Raw genomic sequence first — 14,135 nt, 5'->3', positions numbered from 1 at the left:
TCATAACTTGGGGGAATAGTTGATTGCCAATAAAGTAAAGATTGAAATATTCGAAAAAAAGTGAGAAAACGCCTATTTCTTGCATTAAATTGATGCAAAATCATGTAGAAATGTGTTTTAAGAGTAATTTTTTCAGTGGATGTTGTCAGCACATGTGTTCTGTGTATCTGGAATGCATTTATTGACAGCCTACCCAACCCACTGAGGATTTGAGGAAAAAAGTCATTTTTCACATTTTTCTGATAAAAATAAAGGGTGCATACATGAAAATGGCCACAATTTTTTTTCGCGATATTTCCGGCAGAGCAGACCCTCCAATTATTGGTTCTTAGGGTCAAAGTTAACAGAAAAAACACAAATAAAAAGTATGGCAGACCATGTCAGGTTCAACCCATTTTATTGAGCTTTTGAGACTTTGGCTCCCCGACTATTACTAATTATGTCTGAATCAAAACCCAGCAAACAGGGAATACACAGCCATGTTTATGTTTATAGGGATATACAGCCATCTAGAGGTTAAACGATTGTATTACAGATGATAAATGGTGCATCATTTAGAGATGCTCTTAAAATACATGTTAAAGGAAAAATAATAATTGAATACTAACACTACTACTACTACTACTACTACTACTACTACTATTAATAATAATAATAATTTTGGAATCGCCCCTGATCAGTAGACAAGTGAAATTATGCATGCAGTAGTGCAGATACTATACTTTTAGCAGTATCAAGATAACAAACTAATATCATGGCATGATGATGATGATGATAAGGATACACGGTATCCTTACAATATATTTCTTTCTTAACACACTAGCTCGGAATGCTGAGCCAAATGAAGATAATGTGTTCTTGCGTCTGGGTGTTTATTGAACCAATCAGATAAGGGTAAATCGAGAGCAGCTCATTTTATTGGCTACAGAAGAAGGTGGACCCGCCTTCCTCCTCGCGCTAGCAAAACTCAGCGAGTGAGAGAATCGTGCCAAAACTTTAAGCGCAGCTTAAAGAAAGACGGAACTGTACAAATCGGTTTCTTTCAGGAACTTTTTTGCCCTACGTACACAACAAGTAATTTAGACATTTGCAAGAGTTTATTTTTTTTACACAAAGGTTGGTTTTACACGGTCAATCTGTTTTGCAGTTCCTGACTCTGTGCAGTGACCTGTTTTCACTTGCAAATCGATGTTCACAGTCGTGCAATGATTTTGGCCATATCTTGGCGAAAGAAACATGTCAATAGTCTTAGCACGGAAAAATGGATGTCAGAAGAATACAGATCATATTTATTTTGCGTTAACATGAAGCTGCAGTTTCACAATACATGAATTACACTTACGAATAACAGTAAAATGCTGCAAAGATTTTTTTCTTACACTTGAAAGGCAATTTACACCTTTACAAAACTTATCTAGCGCATGCAAATTTAATTTACGCTTGCAATCTTATGTACACTTTCGCAAATCTCACCCTGCGCTTGCGATTCTTTAAGGCATCAATTTACCTTCATAAGGTTGCCGCTTGATTTAACCATAACCGTTTCCGCATTTTGGCCTACAAATTTACGTCATACCTGCACGCTGTGATCTCATATGAGTGACAGGTTGTCCCGCCCTCACGGCAGTAAACGGGTCATCAGAGCAGAGGGCACATTAAAGTCCCAGTGAACCGGAAGTTGCAACCGACTTAATTTCAGTGATTTGACGTATTTCCGAGAGAAACGGAATACTAAATGAGCAGAACAGAGGGCGTGGTTTGTTTTTTCCTCCCTGTGACCTGATTGGATATAGAAACGTAGGCGTTTCATTCAGAAAACGCACCTCCTCGCCATCTCTGTTTATTAGCTCGCGGGCAGCAGACTGTCAGTTGGATGGGCGTGTTTAATGATGGCATGTCGGCGTCGAAGCCCAAGCCGTAAAACAGACGTCATCAAAAAAGGCCTACCAATGTAGAGGGGAGGAGCATTTTCAGATTTTGATTAAAGATTACGAAGCCAAATAATTTTTTGATGAGGATTGACTTGCACGGATGGATTGTTCACCACAAAACTAGCAATTTGAGCTAACAAAGTAAATATGGTCAATTTTGATTTCACGAGGACTTTAAACAAAATAATGATGTGCACAGTGATAATATTCCTGCAATATTCCGTAAAAACAAGAATGGTCAATGTTGATTTCATGGTGACTTAAAAAAATAGTATCACACAACCTTGTAAGCTGGGACTCAACTTTTTCACCATGCTTTTCACACATTCTAACTACGACCCTTAGTGGCTCTATCAAGAATTACACCACTGCCATGACAGCGTAGGGCAGGCGGAATAAACTCAGCTGTCATGCATCTTTCCCCTCTGCTCAGTGTCTGGCAAGTGTAGTGCAGTGCCGGTTGTGTGGTGGGCAGTTTCAAGGACGAGAGCTGGTTCACAGTTCGCTAAAGAGGGCAAATTCAACAGTGATGGCGCTTCAAAGGCATATTTTTGAGGTAAAACTTTCCTCTTTGCATACGCTTTGTCTTCGGGTTTCGCCCAGTTTAATGCACAATGAGGGTGGGCGCAGGGGTTAGTTAGCAAGCTAGCATAAGGGAAGGGGGTTGCTCACTGAGTAGCCTAAAGCGATGCAGCGAACCGGCAAAACCACATGCCTTTAAATCCAGAAGAAAGTATATGATGATGATTTGGATGTTAGTCGCAAACGAACTGGCTGTGAAAATGTTTCACAGAAAAGCCCCAACGCCGTCGCTTTCATTTAAAAAAACATCGTTTACAGTTGCAGTGGTTTTACATGCAGTGCACTGCTTTCAGGACGAAACGCCCTGACTGTGCAGCATGCGCTCATGGGATAAGACTATTGGCAGTTTGCTCGAGCTCAACGTGGTTGAGTTGACAAAAAAATACTCAAAGGCAGTCAGTCAGACAGATTAGCATGCAGCTATACAGTAGGTAGCGCGAGTCTTGATCAAAGCGGAGGCGCGTGCGTTCCATTCATGCGGCGTTCTAGGTGCGAATGGGGCACAAAACAGGCTAAAACATGCATATTAAGTATTTTATTTTTTTTCAAACAAATGGTCAGTGAAAGATGCTTTAACCTTCAGAAGATGTTAATGGTCAACCTCAGGAGGTCAAACAAAATATTTTAAAAGGGTTTGTTCACCCCAAAATGAAAATTGTCATACTCACTCACCCTCATGTCATTCCAAACCCGTCGACCTTCGATCATCTTCGAAACGCAAATTCAAATATTCTGGATGAAATCCGAGAACTCTCTAATTCTGCCTTCAGGTGCTGTCGGAATTATCGTAAATACGAGTTTCCTAGGTAAAAATTGCACATGAAGACCCTCCACGAGCTCATAATCACGACTTCAGAAGTGGGAATACGCCCAGAAACGTAGTAAATACATCGTTAAAATAGTCCATGTGACTCCAGTAGTTCAATTTTAATTTTATGAAGCGACGAGAATCGTTTTTGTGCGCTAAAATAACTACTTTATTTAACAATTTCTTCTCGACTGTGTGTCAATCTCTGCGTGGAGCTCACGTGAACAACTGGAAGCGCTACACTGTATTTAGTACGTCAACAGCGTAGGAGACTGACACTGATGAGAAGAAATTGTTGAATAAAGTCGTTATTTTTGTTAGTTTTTTTGCACAAAAAGTATTCTCAACGCTTCATAAAATTAAGGTTGAACCACTGGAGTCACATGTGAGAATTTAACTACCTTTCTGGGCCTTAAAGCTACACTGTGTGATATTTTCCCCCATCTAGTGGTGAAAAGGTATATGACCATCCAGTGAATATTAGGGCGTTTTCACACCTACCTTGTTTGGTCCGGATTTTCGGACTTTTCAGTTTGGTCCGAATCAAAATTGCAGGTGTGAAACCTCCCCCGTACCACGGTCCGGACCAAACAGACGAAATTTGGTCCGACGAAAAGAGGTAGTCTCGGTCCGGATCAAACTGAACGAAGGTTCGGTTCGTTTCTAGTGTGAAAGCATTTTCTGTATGGTTCGGACTTTCAGATCATTTACAGGAAGTTCCTGTTTATGTTTAAATATTATAACGTTATTTTTAAATTCAATCTAGGCTACATCGATTATGAAAAGTGAAAATATGCGCAATATGTCAGTAGACAGAAAGTCAGAAATAATTTTGAACGAAATTTTGTATGATTTTGCTTAGAAAGCATTTCTTTAATGGGAATTTCGTTTTGTATAAATTGTATCTTAATTTTAATCAACGTTTAATCAGATAATTGCCTGGATTTAATAAATAAGGAGCAAATAGTCTATAGCAGACAATAATCACGGGAGCGATCATGCTTTACACATGAACTGGAGCGGGTCTCAAATAAACCGAAACTCAGCAGGCTACTTGCCTCACAAACATGAGAAATATGTGTAGATAAAGCTTGAAATGTCCACTTTTAAACGTAACGAATAAAAAAATAGTCAAGCAATGCGCACTGTTCAATAGTGGCAACAGCGATATGCGTCCGTTCATTCAACTTGTCAAAGACGCTGACGTCAGACGCACGTCCGTTTACAAAACAATCAATGTCCAGATGCCGCCCACATAAATGATGACGAGTGGACGCAAGTGCGTCATGTAAAGTTCTTTAGTCCGCTCACATAATTGCAATGTGAAACCAAACCAAAACTAACCGAATATATAAAAAGTATCAAAACATGAACTTCGGTTCGGACCTTGGTGCGGACTTTTAGGTGTGAAAACGCCCTTAGTTTCTCTTCCTCTCAATTCCGATTTCGTTTTAACTCCTACGGTGGCTAATTTAGTCCAAGATTAATATAGCTTCCAGTTCGACCTCGTCCACATTCGACACGGTGCCATCGAGTGTTAAAACGTGAAAGGCGAAGCTTGAATTTACGGATATGTTCCTCTTGGCTAATGTACTTTCAAGATGGAGGGGCAACATGGCGACCCGCATTCGAACCATTACCAATACATTACCCGTATGTATTTTCAATGGCATATTATAAACTTACGAGAATACTTTATTACTTGAAAGAAGTAAATATACATTAATGAGCACACATATTTTTGAAAGAACTAAGTGTTTTAGCTAAGAATAAACTAAAAAAGTTACACAGTGTAGCTTTAAAGTGGTATGGAGGGATCAGAAAGCTCTCCGATTCCATGAAAAATATCTTAATATGTGTTCTGAAGATGAACCGAAGTCTTACAGGTTTGGAACGACATGAGGCTGAGTAATTTATGTTAATTTTTGGGTGAACTTACCCTTTAAGCAGTTTTGTCTATTTCTCTATTTAATAGGGTTTGTCATTTTATGTTTAATACCGAATTGTTTTTTTCCTTTTTCCCCAAAAAAATTAAATCAATAAAATATATACAACTGAAAAATCTATTTAAAAACAAAAAATAAACGAAGTGGTAGCTTAAATTAAAGTTTTTCACTTAGACTAATGAACTCGAACCAGATGTTGATTTGTAGTTAGTGGCTCAGGTCAAAAACACTATTTAGATTGATAATAGTTTATTAAACTTATCTGCTAGATGTCATGTCACAACAACATGACATTGTCCCTCTAATGTCACAGCACTCCAAGGTCTTGCATATTGACACAGGGCCGTTATATTGACATTTGGTCTTCCCAGTCTTTTATTTGATGACTTTTTTATGTGCTGGTACAAGACTATAAATATAGTTTATATCCCTCATGGTGCATTTAGTTGAAATGTGCCGTGTGAAGTCCCTCTCATGGAAGGATTCAGGAAACAAAATTATATAACCTAACACGAAATGCTAAGTAGCATTTTAATGCCAAAAAATTTAAGTATGGCTATTGTTTTCTAACATAAATAAATTACATTTATTTAAGTAAGTTATATTATTATTATGAAGCTTAAGCTTTGCCTATTTTTTAAATATGATGTTATCGGTAACACTTTACAATAATTCATTGTAAAGTGTAATTCATTCATTGTTTTGACTTGAGGGTTAAACTATTGGAGACATTTATTTTTCTTTAATTTAAAGACTGCATGAAATATTATAAGTTCCTATTTGTTTTCTAAATGCATGTTATAGATCTTATTGTGCACAATTTATCCATTCAAATGTAAAAAATTTTAACCTCATAATGTTTAATCAGTCATAACTGTTTAAAAGTCATAACTGGATCCTCCAGTAAATATACCAGACTTCTCTCTGTTGACGTATACAGGACTTCTCCAATCAAGTCCGCTTAAACTCCACCCCTTCAAGCTCACGTTCATCTGCCTCTATTTTTGAATGCAACTCCCACGTCTCAAAATCTAATCAACATCCAACGCATTAAACCAAGTCCCTGGCCTACATTTGTTCTTTTTCGTTAATCCGTTACACTTGAATGTACGTCACAATGCAAAAGAAAACATCTGTTGCTACTTCCTTTTCATAGTGAATTTAAATATTAGGTATTTGCAGTACCATGTTCAGTGAGCATGACTTATTTTTTCCTTTTAAATGTATCAATCCTAATTTCCTGATATTTCATTGTCTAGCTATAATAACCAAGTTATCAAGGTATTTGTTATTCTGTAATAGCTGATCCTTCCTGCATGTTATTAAATTCTATGACCTGTCTTTCTGAATACAGATTGACAAATGAATACCTAGTAAGCTTCTGAATAATAGAGGTTTTACATTGAGTATGTTGTTATGATTCAGATGACTTCAATACAATGTTTGATTTATCATTGCCTTGTTTTACAGTTCAGATGAACAGATTGTGAGATGGATTAACCCACTGGCCCGCATTGCTGGTGGATTTACTCATCACATTTGATTATGTTTAAAAGCTAGTGGCAGCTACTCTGCCTTAAAGCACCATTGACATGGAGTGTGTGTTTGTTGACAGTCAGGTGCCCATTTTTTACTCCATAAGAAAATGCTCCATGTTAAAAAATTTGGCACGTAGTAGACGACCTTAGTTGTTGTGAAGCCAGGAAGGACTGCTTTAAAAATGTAGATCATACAGGATTTTTTCAGACAAGGCCTATTCAGCAACTTTTTAAAGATTCACAGCCAATCCAGGGCTATTTTTCACTTTGTCTCTCTGAGCAGGTCTCCTTTCTGCAAGCTTTGACATCCAGCCAGACTCTCACAGAAAACCCGGTCTTCTCTTCTTTTTTTCTCATCAGTGTTCTGGTCGCCTATTGGTGTAGATCACATCAGACAATGCAGGCAGGGCTTCCAGAGTTCAATGAACTCTCATTTAGCAGCTGCGATATGGCTCGCTGTACACCTCTCTCTCTCTCTCTTTCTCCCGAGGCCCGTTCAGCATGTGCTCTGCGTCTTGCTTGGGGTTGTTATTCTTTGTGGAAGAGATTACCCCATCTTTCCCCCCCTTTCCTCGTGTCAGCTTGGTTTGCTCCAGTCATTCATTCAAAGACCGACTCTTCTGCTGACCCACTTTCACCCTAATGAGAGCATGTGATTGAGTGATCTTAATTACATTACAGTTAGCCAAGAACTGTGGGCAAGATGTGATTAAAGTATATTATATTATTTGCCTTTTTAACACTTGCTTAGTTTTCAAGCACTTAGTTACCAATTTTGTGGTTCATTCACATGTTTTAGAGGGGGATATCTTTTAAGGGACAATTATGATGCACTATAAATGTGTGTGTTTCCTATCGGTTCTTGATTGATGTTAAGTTTATTGGTAAAAGTCTATATTGGATATTTAATTGTGTATGCTAATTACATTCAGATTACTTTGCCGTCATCTAATGTTTGCTTAAAATTAAGTTTTAAAAACACTAATAATTTAGTAAAGCTGTTAAATGTTATCTTTAGCAAGTCTCAAAATTAATATCCGTTTTTCATGCTGTAAATTACAATGTTGTGATGCCTAAATGTGTTTGTTTTTATTTATTTATTAAATTTAATATTAGCCATTTATCGTTATTAGCTGTAACATTCAAATAATTGACTTACTGACTTATGGATTTGGGCCAGTGAGCAAAACATCTAGAAATCATATAGCAAATACGTACAACACCCATGCATTGCAACTGCAAGTTTTATGACGTTTAATGAAATGTGAAAATCTAGTCGGGCTGTGCTCAAAATATCGATACAACGATACATCGTCATGAACCCCTGACGATGCGCGTATTGATACAGCAGCTTTGACCTTTATTCTACACTGCTCTGTCCCTCCTTGTAAAACGGTCTGATGCTTTCCGGGTTGTATGAAGCCAGTCCCTCAAAAATACGCGATGGGCTCAGATTGGTTAGCTGGCCCAGTGTGTTGTGATTCGCTAAACGCCTAGTGCACGTATGACGGAAACGTCACGCCCCTTACCTTTATCGGAGGCTGTGCTTTGGTCAGTGTTAGAAACAACGGCGTCAATAAAACCATATGAGCCCGAATCAGACCCAGAACATTTGAGTGAAGATGATCGAGCAGAACCTGTTCATTCCTCAAGAGTAAAGACTGCGGATCTATAATGATCGCTACTGAATGGCACTTTAACTTTTGTATTTTTAGAACGATTATAGCCAAATATCTGTCACAAGAACTAACCCAAAACAAACACTAAGCACTGGCTTTAACTAGTAAGTTAGCCAAATCACACACAGAACCATGTTTAGCATGCCTGTAGATAAACAATACATAAAAGCTCTAATCAAAGAATCATTTACACTAATGCCAGGTTCGCTGTTGAGATTTTAACGTTAGTGTTTGTAACGATAGGTGTTCGTCGGATAACGTTAAGTATGAATGAGCATTTAACAGACTGGTTTGCAGAACAGCGCTGTCATCTGTTTACTTCCTTGCTACAACCTATTACAGGAAAACACATCGATGAAAAATAAATCAGACTTACAGGTTGTGGCCCGTGAACAGCTTCTGTTTGTAAATCCAGCTTTCAGGACAAGCCGTTGTGTATATCCTGTATTGAACTCGCGAAGTTTGTGGAAGTTTGTGTTGTCCTCCGTGAAATGTGCAGCGCGCGTCATACATCCACGCACCGGCAGTGTTTTTTTCACGCAGCTGACGTTGTGCAAATCTGGCATTGAAATCGCGAAGACGGTGGATGTTCTCCTCCGTGGATGTGCTGCAGGGAGCCCCGCGAGCGCCTGATTCCCTGCTGACTCAAACACACGTGCATATAACATGTTTTATGTTAAACGCTCTGCAACGCACCCCCCTCCCTATGAAGGCTGAACAAAGCAAGTACCCCAGACCTGCAATCCGGATGAAAATAACAGCGTTTCCTTGGCATCGCGGCAACAACACTCCAGCCTAACTATACCACAACAGCGCCGCGATACAAAATGGCCTCACCCCCCCTTATTTAATATTCTCGGAGGAGGGGTTTATGTAAATATTGAGCCTGTTGATGTCACCAACCTTGGAGGAATGTGTGTAGTCGCCTACTGGCCGTTTGCTGTAGTTCTTAGAAACTGATTTCTTTAAAAGCAAATATCTCCCTTTGCTTTAAACTTTGAACGTTGTAACTTTGCAGATGTTGTTTATGCTCAAGCAGCAACATTACACGTTAGCTAAAGTTAGAATAGTGAAATCGTGGTTTACCACCCCTTTAATTGTAACCAATTATCACGTGAGTCAAGTGTTGCCAATTTTAACAACGTGAGCAGCAGTGCAAGACATTCAAAATGGATAAGAGGTTTTTAAGTTGTTACAGTTTTTGCAGCGTGCCTCCCATCCATTAAATCTTTGTGCTTTGTTACTATTGATATGAAACAAAGTCTTAGATTTCAAATTACGTCCATTTTATTAAGAAATCTAAAAACATGAATTAGTTTAGGCGCTAGATCGCTCTGGCGCAAATCAGCTTATGAGAAGCGGCAGGCGGCAGCGCACTGCACACGTGAACTGATCTTCTCCTCCGCCTAATACCAGTTACAGTCCGAAATAAACATGAATGTGCATCTGAAAGTCTGTTGAGCGATAGAGTACAACTTACCGAAATCCATATCATGTCTCATGTGATCGCTCAATCAGTGTTTCAAAGCGGAAAGACATCAGTAAATTAGCTTGTAAACAATGTCACATAACGTCACATTTACCTCAGAAAATCCATATCCAGTGTCCATAAATTAATTAGTGAGCTAGAAAAATTGACTATAGAGAGGAGCATTTTGCTAAATATATGCACCATATTACATATTCATTATCATTTTTAGTTTTTTAATATATTTCATGCATGTTTTTAATTAATCTGGCAAGTTATGACAGTCACCATTTTAAATATTTAATTTCAAAAACAAAATGGAGTAGAAGTATGATTATGTAAATTCTAAAGCTAATATTATTACTTTATTATTTTAAAAAAAAAGTATTTGTACAAATCAGTTCATTTTTGACCTTCAGTAGGCTACAACTGACTCCCATAGTTTACAGCATTAGTTGAGAGATGTGTGTACCTGATATGTATCCAAAATAATCAATTTTGAATCGAGCCATTCCAAGCTTTTTTTGTGACAATTTATTTAATTAATTTAACTCATTGTTTTTAAATAACAAAAACAAAATAATTTTTCACTTATCACATCTGTTATAACACTGGCTATTCAATAAACATATATTAACTGTTATTAAACTCTGCAAAAAAGAAATTCCAAATTGATCCATATCGTGATACGTATCGTATCGTGACTAGTATCGTGATGCGTATCGTATCGTGACGCGTATCGTAACGTGACATTGTTGGTGATACACAGCCCTAAAATCTAGTTGCGTATTTTATCTGATGCCTCATTGAGATCTGCATATTCATAATGAGCATGCACAGCATTGCTATTGTAGCTATTGATATTTTGACACATTGTGTTACAACAATAATCAAAATGTAACCAATTCTTAATCCCTTTCTTCACACATGATGCACAAGAGAATAAAAAACATGCCACAGCCTCAGTGTATTCAACCAATGGACTAAACGGTCCCGCTGCGGATTCTGTAATGCCCTTGTGAGCTGCTGATGGGGTGTTTTTGAAGAAGTGCAGTCACAGAGGAAATAAGAAGAACCCATAATAATAGAGACAACTGTAAACTGTGTTTGACTGTGGAGGAAGTGAAACTAGTTTGCACCTTTGTAGATCATGCCATTTGTTTGACGATTGATGCACTTGCTCCTCCTGCCACAACCAAATGTTGATTAGAAAGATTAACATATGTAAGGTTAAAATAGACATTTCTTGATGCACTAAACATGTGCAGATATCTCCTGCGGTTTTTAGAGGGTACATGCTGCACCCGTAAGTTGGCACAAGCTTTTTTCCACAGCACGTCTTCCATAAATATACTGCTTACCAAGAGCTCTAGCTCCATTCGGTTCTGTTATGACTACCACCCTTGCAGTTTACCTCTGACCTGGACAGCTGCTATATAGTATGCTTCAACAGCCCCCCCCCCCCCCCCCCCCCATCACCTTTTATCCGCAGTCAAGAGGCACAAGCCCTTTAACATGACACAGGAAAGTGGACTCTCTTATCCACTGGTTAGCAGTGTATGTAGCAGCGTGACACCCAGGACTTTATGATAGAGATGCAGAGGTAATAAGAGTGGCTGTGTCCTCATCGCACATGCGCTCGGTTTGGCAACCGTGAGGTTATTTCAGCTGAGGTGTCTCGTGTCCTTTGAGCTGTTGTCAACACTGTCAGTTTTCTTTACCCCAAGGCAGTGAAGCATGTAGACTGAGCCATGATGGATTTGTCTCCAATCAAACTTGTTTTGTTGCCGTTCTTCCCGAAATCTTTGTCAAAATGATAAGCTCACCTGAAACCATCTCAGCTGGTTTGGTGAGCTTTATTTGTTTGCTGTGATTGGTTGGAACGCATCATTCGACATTCCTGTCATTCAACTGCAGCTGAGCTGGAGGTGCTGTGCAGAATAGATGCCACAATGGTTTCACATTCTGGCTTTCTGTGGAATATTTTGCCGGCTGCAGTAATCTATTGTGAAAAGCTGTAATCAGAGATCGTCCATGCTTTGACCTAGAGCACAGAGGGCGGCAATGGACTGGCTCTCATTCTCTGTTTTTCTTTTCTTCCCACAGTTTTGTTGTTGATGTTTGGTTTGAAGAGAGGGGATGGATGTCCGCATGGTTCTGGGTGGTCCAGATAACATTCTACTGGCCAATAATCCTGATGCAGGGAGTGGCTGTCTGAAGCATCCCTGTGAGGACCAGGTAAGCAAAGAGAGATAGCTAGCGCATACTAAGGCAAGCATCACTAGCTTGTTTTCTTCCAAATTTGCAAATTTAACTTTGGCACATATTTGAAATATTGCTATGAATCCATATATGAATCCACAATGAACAATAGTACATTGTGGATTCATATTCATATATGAGTCCATATATGAATCCACAATGAACAATGGTATATTTATACTTTAACCAGTGTTGGGAGTAACGTTACAAAAGTAATGCATTACAGCAACATTACTTTTTGCTGTAACGCAGTAGTGTAAGGCATTACTAATCAATTTTCAGTAATATTTTACTCGGTACATGTTCAGTGACTCTTGCGTTGCAACACACTTTTAGCCCAAAATGTAATTGTTCAAAAAAAAAAAAAAAAAAAAAAAAGACAGTGAGACATTAACGAATGAAAAATGCAAGTAAGTTATTACCTGTTCGTGGTCGGTCAATAGCCGTGTGGTGTCCAAGTTTGTACATAAATGACAGCTCGCGTTGGCCAGTAGAAAAGCGACTAAAGAAGGCTTAAAGGCTCAGTCGTTTCAAAGAATAGCACACGGCGAGCGAGTAGAGTATAAACACCTCTGCAAACGGACGAGGTGCGCGTGCAGTCAGCAGAGGCTCACGCTGCGAAACGAAAGTATAAACAAGGCTTAATGGATACGCATTACTTCGATTTTGTCAGATATAAGGACAAGAAGAACGTAATAGGCAAATGCAGTCAAATGCAACCTTTGTCTAAAACCGAAATAACTATCGACGTTGTGAAATAGCACTAGCAATTTAAAAAAACATCTCTTGCACTTTGTGCATGACGGTTTTGTTTTGTGAACCTCTTGAATTCAAAGAGAATAAAATAATGACAACGATAAGAAAAAAACAAATGTGCATCTTGTCAAGGCATTAGAGTTTACATACAGTTCTGTTGTGTCTAATATGAATAGACTCAAGCTATTCCCAGATATAGCCAGATAATCACTTTACCTCTACCATACTTTTAACAGACTTGGATCGTTTGTGATTCATCCTTTCTTGCATTTTCTTGAGCCTTAACTTTGCCAATTGTATGCTATAAGTTAGTAGCTTGGATAGCCCACAGTCATTATGCTACATCGCCTTCTACTGGATGTACAACGCTCTGTAGTAGCCTACATTTTGTCGTTTTAGAATGTTAAGTTCTACTTCTGTAATTATTTTGGTGAAATTAACTCAAAAGTAATACAGGAGTAATGTAACGCATTACAATTCAGAGACAGTAATATTGTAAGGTAAAGAATTACTTTTAAATAACAGTAACAAGTAATCTATAATGTATTACAGTTTGGAAGTAACTTGCACAACACTGGACATAACACACAGAGTTTCTGCCAATCTCATGTTAATCTTAAGTATAGAGTAGTAGTAGAGTACCTTCACATCTCCAAGAAGTCTTTAGTTTTATTAGATTTATAAACACACAGAAACTCAAAGGTCTTCAAAATAAAAGTTTGGTTTAACTTGACTAATACATTACTGTTGTACAGTAGAATTGATATACGTCTCAGTGTAATAATAATACTAACACTAATGTAATAAAAATAAATTATCAAAACTTTATTTTTGAGTAATGAATTACAATTTTTCATTGTTTTAATTTTAACCGTATAAAGCTCAGTTGTGCAGCACTTTGTTTGACAAAAAAAGTTTAATTAAATTTAAAGATAAATTAAATTAATGTCATGTCTTGATTTGATTACTAGAAAATACACAACACATCATTTGCGGGAAACCTTTTCATAGAAATGAAATAAAAAAATTAAAAAAAAGTTAATATGGTTGTTTTAATTAATTAAATTAAGTACCTAGTAGCCTACTAATTACTAGTAAATATTACAGTAAACACACATCACAGACAATGGCAGACAGCGACCAGGGCAGCTCTGGCATAATGTCA

At 38.0% G+C, this 14,135-nt stretch overlaps 1 protein-coding gene across 3 annotated transcripts in view; it reads left to right on the top strand.

Annotated features, from left to right (window-relative positions):
• The first annotated feature begins 2,314 nt into the window (after positions 1-2,314).
• gpam (glycerol-3-phosphate acyltransferase, mitochondrial) overlaps positions 2,315-14,135 on the top strand; it is a 37,766-nt gene continuing 25,945 nt past the window's right edge. The window contains exons 1-2 of one of the 3 annotated variants that reach the window (XM_079846000.1): positions 2,315-2,487; positions 12,059-12,190. In XM_079846000.1, the coding sequence (XP_079702126.1) occupies positions 12,092-12,190 (99 nt within the window). In that variant the 5' untranslated portion in view covers positions 2,315-2,487; positions 12,059-12,091. Of the gene's footprint in view, positions 2,488-11,592; positions 11,881-12,058; positions 12,191-14,135 lie in introns of those variants that run through there. The other 2 variants (XM_079846001.1, XM_079846002.1) reach the window with 2 other exon arrangements.

Source organism: Gobio gobio (genome assembly GCF_949357685.1).
Source record: "Gobio gobio genome assembly, chromosome: 20".
Taxonomy (NCBI): Eukaryota; Metazoa; Chordata; class Actinopteri; order Cypriniformes; family Gobionidae; genus Gobio; species Gobio gobio.
Note: the sequence above shows the minus strand (reverse complement) of the source record. Positions and strands in the feature narration are given on the sequence as shown.